Genomic DNA, 7,500 nt, shown 5'->3' with positions numbered 1-7,500 from the left:
ATGTCTTTAATGTTTGTATACATTAAATCTCTTCAAAAGTTTGTGTCTGTGGTTAAAACATAACAGTCAGTTTTATGTGTGTTAATTTAGGTGCAATGTGACCTATTATTCTCGGATATATTAGTACATTTTTTGTTTATCATGCATAATTATATTACCTTAGATTTATTTATTTTGAGATGGCTATGTGTAAAGAAGACCTTGTCATTATGTGTCTGAATAACTTGCCTTTGAATTCCAGTTTCTTAGAGACAAATGTACCACTGCTAGTTTTAGTTGAAGCTGCAAGGAATGGAAACGAGAAGGAAGTAGAGGAGTATGCTCAGGTGAGTGTATAGAAGGCCTCTTTGGGGCTACAGACAGGGAAACTGAAGGGCTGTAAAATGTAGACAGAAATGGACAAACACATACATTTTCATCCTATTTCCTTGTTGATACTTAAGCGTGTGGACATTAAAGCTCTGTATTCATACATTCTTCTGTAGAATGTCTGTAAAATGAATTCTTTGCATTAACTTAAGTACACTTACAGATGTACTTTATAATATTTGTCTGAATTAAAAGTTTATTTATTTATCTCTTTTGTTGCCCTCTAGGTCTTTACTGAACATGCAAACAAGTTGGTAGAGGTTGCAAACTTGGCCTGCACCATGTCCAACAATGAGGATGGTGTGAAGATGGTGCGCTATGGTGCAGCGCAGATAGAACACCTCTGCCCTCAGGTCATCAATGCTGCACGTATTCTTGCAGCACGACCCAAATCCAAGGTAAGTTTTGTGTGTGGGAAGTTTTGAATGAAAGTGAAGCAGTCTGTTTATAATATTTTTGTTTATTTAAGTGTTGCATGTATTGATTTTATGTAAATGTTTTTTAAATTTCTCCTTGACAGGTTGCTCAGGAGAACATGGATGCCTTCAAGGATGCCTGGGAGAATCAAGTGCGCATCCTTACAGAGTCCGTGGATGACATCACAACCATTGATGACTTCCTTGCTGTTTCAGGTACTTGCTTAAGCAATTTTTTTTTTAGTGTGTTATTACATATGATTTAGTGCAAATAAAAAAGTTTATTTGAAATGTGTTTTAGAAGATATAAGAAAAGGTTTAAAACTTTCTTCATTATAAAAAGAGAAATATCTTGTAAATGTATGATTATCCCTGCATTAATCTTTACAGAGAGTCACATCCTAGAGGATGTGAAGACATGTGTACGAGCCATCAATGAAGGTGATCCTGACACCCTAGACCGCATCGCCGGTGCTATTCGAGGGCGTTCTGCCCGTGTGTGCCACGTGGTCGCAGCAGAAATGGACAACTATGAGCCCTGCATGTACACTGACCGAGTTCTGGAGGCGGTAAAAGTGTTGAGAGACCAAGGTAAGACCAGAGATTGGTGGGTTATATTGTGGTCAAATGATAAGATGTGAATTTAAGGAATTTTTCTGGGAATACTAAGGTTTGGGTATAATCTGTCTATAAGGGAAAAGGTTATTTACATATGTTTGATTAACCCGTTAACGATGGATGACGTGTTTTTTCGTCATACATGACGCAGGAGCTCTTGCCTGACAATGGGCGTCATGACGTTCGGGGATTTTGGATCACTATGTTATTTTATTGTGCTATGAGTAATAAGTGAGTAATGTTGACAATTGCAGTCCTAATTATTATAACTGCCGTAATATTAAGCAAAATGGGTTTCAACTCACTTCCAAAACCTAGATGGCACCACTTTCTTCTAGCACCAGCAGGATAGAGAGCCTTGAATGGCACCCATCTACGGTCTCTAGCAAGCACTATCTCTATAGAGGGATGGATGCCGACCTCTTGCTCTAAAATACCGCAGATGAAAGATGTGCCGGCAGAACGAGAGGAGGAAGGTGACTTACACCATGCCCAATGCCAACAGTGTACCCCTGTGCCAGTAGGGATGCCTTTTATTGTGGCACTCACTGTCAAAAGCACAAGTTTCCTTCCTTTTCCCTATCTCTTCATTTTGGATGGTTATAAGTTACGTGTTTGTTCGTGACAGCACACAAATACAAAAAAATAAAGTTGCTTTTTGTCCCCCCCTAAAACAGTAATACTTCTATTACATTGAGTATAAAGAAAAAAAATGAGTGGATATGGACCCTGAACTACAATTTTAGTCATCTGCTGAATTGATGGAACCTGTGATATGACAGATATAAATTTCTAAAAACAGTAAAACACACAAAAAAACAAAACACAAATATGTCTCTAGCTCTACAATGAGTGACTAAAAGGGAGTGGGAAAAATCAAATTATGTGGCAGAAGCTGCCTCGATCAGAAATAAAACTCATCCTGGAGCCTGTGTAAGCAAATCTATCCCCCGTCGGCAACGGGTTAATCATGCTTTTTTTTAGTGTCTTTTTCATGAGAAGAGTGATAGAATACTACCACACGCTCTTACAAAAATAATTGAAAATAGATATTACAAATTCTCATTACTTTCATATTTTATCATATTTATATTGCTGCCATTACTGGTTGTATTGCCTCTGACCTTGCAAATTCTCTCTCAGTGCTGCCAAACTTTGCCCAACGAGTGGATGTAGCAGTGGAGGTCCTCAGCAGTACACCAGGGAAGGAGGTGGATGAGAATGAGTTCATTGACGCCTCACACTTAGTGTATGACGGCGTGCGAGAGATCCGTATGGCCGTGCTGATGAACAAGGCGGATGACGAGCTTGATCCAGATGATGTGTTGATGGATGAGTACCATACTTTGGAGATCAGGAGCAAGTGTGAGTATTATGTTTTGGGGTGAAAATGTTATGATTATATGTTTTTTTTTTTTTTCAGATATAGCTAATTGTTCCTATTGTTGTTGTATATCATCAAAAGGATCACTGATTTTTTTAGAGTTGATAATCAATTATACATCTCTAGCCTTATTTTTAGCTGAATTTGCAAACTATACAGACATTAAATCTCTTACATAAACAGAGAGGGATAAAATTTTAAAGCCATTTTCTGTCTTTCCATTTCCGATTCAATTTTATTACTATGGGTTAATCTATTCAGTTTGTCCAACTATAATGCAGATATAAATATTATTTATTGGAGTTAACTCAACCTTCCAGCGAGTGCACACACTGTGGACACAACCATCGATGAGTACCCTGGCGTCAGTGGCATCACGACGGCCAGAGATGCCATGAGGAACCTGAGCGAGGAGGATAAGGACAAGATCGCTCAACAGGTGGAGAACTTCCGGCTGGAGAAGGTCAAGTTTGACCAGGAAGTGGCCAAGTGGGATGACACGGGCAACGACATCATTGTCTTGGCCAAGCACATGTGCATGATCATGATGGAGATGACAGACTTTACCAGGTAGGCTTTGCAAATGACAGATTTCTTCTTGGTAGGCTTAGAGAGGACAGATTTACCAGGTAGGTTTAGAGATGACAGATTTTACCAGGGACAGTTAGAGATAACAGATTTTTCCAGGTAGGCTTGGAGATTTTTCCTTGCAGGTTTGTGGGGTTAGGGAACAGAGGGGGGTATGTTTCTATTGTGTGTTTTTATTTTTTGCTTTGTTGGGGGATATTAGTTATCAGAATTTTAGCAGAAAAGAACTTTATTTTTAATCCGTCATGAAGACCTGTTCCAAATTAACCAACCATGATTACATACTGATGAGGCATATCCTGCCTTTGTGCACCACAGGGGTCGAGGTCCACTCAAGACCACCATGGACGTGATCAATGCGGCCAAGAAGATCTCGGAGGCGGGCACAAAGTTGGACAAGCTCTCTCGACAGATTGCCGATCAATGCCCTGAGTCGCGCACCAAGGATGACATGTTGGCCTACCTTGACCGCATTGCCCTCTATTGCCACCAGCTCAACATCACCTCCAAGGTCAAGGCTGACGTGCAGAATATCTCCGGAGAGCTCATCGTGTCTGGGGTATGTATAAATGAGTTAGTGGCTAATGTGGGCATTGAGTGGGTATTAAAGAATGGACATGGGGTTAGTCATTCTGTAATTAATTTTTAAAGAGGCATTAAACATTGGATGTATTAGAGAACTGTAATAGGAAGCAAAATACTAGATTGGTCATATGTTAACCCATTCGTGCCGGGTGACGTGCTGTCACGTTTTGTGTTTTTTGGGGCAGATGCCGGCTATGAGATATTTGGTCAAGGCCTCAGGGTGAGGCGTGCTGTTAGTGCTCCCGAGAATCCCGAGGCATTAAGCTTATGCGTTCGAAAACCCTGGCATTCCGACCATTTAGAGCGGAAATAGCCACAGCCTGAATGGGTTAGATAAATACAATAAGCGTATAGTATTATATGAGGGAAGCTATTTATTGTTTGATTTATATTTTTTGGTGAGAGCATTAAATTTGGGATGTGTTTATTAATAATGTAGAAGTACAGATTTTGCTGCACTTTAGCTGTTTATGTTCTGTTAGTTTCCTGTCTCTTACTATGGAATTTCTTTGTGGAATGGAGCCTTTGCAATCTAGGTAAGCTTTTATATTTAGAGATTAGGGCTGCTATGATACAGTGGTAACATGCTCTTCTAGGGACCAGTAGGGTCCCATAAGTGAAACAACTTCAAACCCAGCTACAGTATGAGATTTGGAAGTGCATCTACTGGAGTATCGTTCTTCCTGCCAAATAAATAGTCCTTTTAAAAGAAGGCACTGTCATAGCCCTTACAACAAAGGAAGTTCAGATTTAAATGGATCATTTTATTTTAGAGCCATGAACTAAAACTAAGATATGCATTGTTAGTCTCATTAAACCTAATGTTGTTGGGAATGTTTCCTCTAGCTTTCTTGATGTGTTCTTGGGATTTCATTCATTTTAATCCTTTTTTATTTCCTCCCTTCAGCTGGACTCAGCCACCTCCCTCATCCAGGCAGCTAAGAACTTGATGAATGCTGTGGTCCTCACTGTCAAATGCTCTTATGTGGCCTCCACCAAATACCCTAGGCAGGGAACCATTGCAGTGAGTATTGTCTTGGACTTTTTTGTGATATATTCACCCCCATGTTGTTATTATCAGTATAATTTTTTTTTATCTGGATTTTAGGGGAAATAGTGTCCATTTTACATAAATGTATATTTTTTTAATCATCCACCTGTTGATTTGAATATTGATCCTCACCTTACGGGAGAGAATTTAAAGAAAAATAGTTACGTAACCCATGTGAACTTTCCTTGACAGCCTACCCTCCCTGTGAGTATAAAACATGTCTGTATTCCTTATCTCAGGTTTTATAATTTTTTTTGTTTTAATATTTATTTGAAATTTTTGGTAATGGATGGAAGCATCAACACAACCAATGTAAAAAGTGTTGTGATTTGACTTAGACACTTTGGCTTGGTGGGTGCCCTTGTTTTGAATGTTTTTTTTTTTTTTTTTTTTTTTTTTTTTTTTTTTTCTTTTTTTCAATATTTTTAATTTTAATCTTAAGCTTAAAAGAGTTATCATTTGATTTGGAGTGGCTGCAGCAACCAGTGCTATGACAGTTAGTGAAGTTATTATTAGTAATAGTTCTATATATGTATTTATTTATTTATTTATTTTTATTTTTTATTTTTTTTATTATTATATTTTTTTTAAGGTTTTACCAGGAATTAGTTCTGCTAGTTTGTGGTTGGTTGAGCCAAAAAAAAAAAAAAAAAAAAAAAAAAAAAAAAAAAAAAAAAAAAAAATAGTGTTTAGGATTAGTGTTTGATATTTTTTTAATTTTTGTAATCACTAACTAATTATCATGTAATTTATCATGGGTTCTTATGGCAGATAGGATGATGGAAATTTAACAGTGATATTTTGTATATATGTGTATTTGTGTCTTCATTAAATTAAATTCAGATGTATCAAATTAGATGAAGGTAGCAAGATGCAGCAGCCCAATCTCAGATTGACACGTCTTCATGAAACAGTAAAATCTCTTAATGCACCTGGGTTTTATTGATAAAGAAAATGGGAAATGTGATTTAATAGTTGTATGGTATGGACCACTGTAAAGAAAGATTGGCTAGTAATGATTGGAATTATTATGGTCTTTGAGTTCTATTTATTTATATTTTTTATAGTTTGTAAGTTATGGTATGTTGATTGTAAGGAAGGTTTGATAAGGATGGAGGAGTGATTAGACTACAGCTGTGTAGTTTTTTTTTTTTTTTTTTAGATTTATCCGTCATTTCTGATTTAGTTACGTTTCTGATGTTTTCAAGAGTTATGGTTATTTTGGTATTCTAGAGGTGCATAAAGAAATTTTACTTTTTTTCTTTCTTTCTTTTTTCATTTGGAAATTTCTTTGGTTTCTTTGTCATTCTAAAATTCTAAGACCAAAAGGAGTTAGTGAATTGATAATATTGAATTAAAAAAAAAAAAGATCTGAAGAGATAAATCTGAACAACAAAAAACAACAACAACAAACAGCAACAGCAACAACAGCAATTTTCTCTTGTGTTGTGTCACGCCCCAGATTGGCCCCTATAACGTAATGACGTGGTAACGCACTAATCTGTTTTGCTGCCGCAGTAGCATTTAGGAGCCGATGCCTCATGATGTTGGGTAATTAGTTGGTGCCGATTTTGCCCTACTCTCTCTGTGCTGTTCTTTCCTCTGTGTTGGATGGTGGATGTTGTAGGTAGTCAGAAATCCTTTTTTTAATATCATTGTTCTTTTATATATATATATATATATATATATTCTCGATCCAAAGTCCTCACAAGAACTCCCCTTTGGCGCACATACTACCCCTCAGTGTGAGCAAGTAACTGTGGAACGGCACTATGTTTCTACTCGTTTCCTTTTTTTTTCGGTGTTGGGGTTTTGTTAATTCACCTGGGAATTTGATTGGCTAGTAGAGTAAATAAGATAGGTAATGAAAATGTAATATGGAAGTAAAGAAGAGATAAATAACAGGGTAGACCAGGCTTTACTTTGGCTCAAGAGTTTTTTTTAATGCAATCTGGCTTTTGTTGTAAAATTGATGCGGTTGTTCAAGTTCTGAATTCAGGGGGAAGTAGATATTAGATTAAATAAAGATCATAATTGTCCTTTGAAAATTAAACAAGAGTATACACATATACCCTTTTGAGAAATACTGTGTTGGCTGTCTGTAGATCCTCTGAATGTCTCTTATGTGAGTGCTTTGGAGGCATTCAGCATTATTCAACAAGTTATTTTGTTAATTTTTTTGGTATTTGCAAATGTTTTTGTTTTACTTTCCAGTTGTTTTCATAGTGAAAAGAATAAACATAAAGAAAACAGGAAATTTATCTTTTTCCATGTACACAGAATGAGGAAATTTGATTTGCTTGCCTAGATGTGAGAAAACTTGATGTTTGATATATTTATATAGGTGTCCATACTAATAGTTGGAGTTACTGCCTAGTGTATTAATTTATTTATAAGTTTATTTCATCCTTCTCTCCTCTCAGATGTTAGTGCTTAAGGTTTCATGTTTGCCTAATGAGCTAAGAATTTATCATTTGACAGTTTTTTTC

The 7,500-nt window shown here is 36.7% G+C and overlaps 1 protein-coding gene across 7 annotated transcripts in view; it reads left to right on the top strand.

Annotated features, from left to right (window-relative positions):
• The window catches only part of alpha-Cat (catenin alpha), a 62,709-nt gene that overhangs the window by 46,018 nt on the left and 9,191 nt on the right, over positions 1 to 7,500 (top strand). For all 7 annotated transcript variants that reach the window (XM_086548231.1, XM_086548233.1, XM_043014415.2 and 4 more), the window contains 8 exons: positions 242 to 326; positions 597 to 767; positions 890 to 1,001; positions 1,176 to 1,376; positions 2,547 to 2,768; positions 3,108 to 3,357; positions 3,694 to 3,934; positions 4,868 to 4,984. In XM_086548231.1, the coding sequence (XP_086404357.1) occupies positions 242 to 326; positions 597 to 767; positions 890 to 1,001; positions 1,176 to 1,376; positions 2,547 to 2,768; positions 3,108 to 3,357; positions 3,694 to 3,934; positions 4,868 to 4,984 (1,399 nt within the window). The remainder of the gene's footprint in view (positions 1 to 241; positions 327 to 596; positions 768 to 889; positions 1,002 to 1,175; positions 1,377 to 2,546; positions 2,769 to 3,107; positions 3,358 to 3,693; positions 3,935 to 4,867; positions 4,985 to 7,500) is intronic.

The sequence above is a fragment of the Penaeus japonicus genome, unplaced genomic scaffold (genome assembly GCF_977035675.1).
Source record: "Penaeus japonicus unplaced genomic scaffold, GWHDUDI00000001_assembly GWHDUDI00000020, whole genome shotgun sequence".
NCBI lineage: Eukaryota > Metazoa > Arthropoda > Malacostraca > Decapoda > Penaeidae > Penaeus > Penaeus japonicus.
The sequence above is the reverse complement of the archived record's forward strand: the minus strand, read 5'-3'. Positions and strand labels throughout refer to the sequence as shown.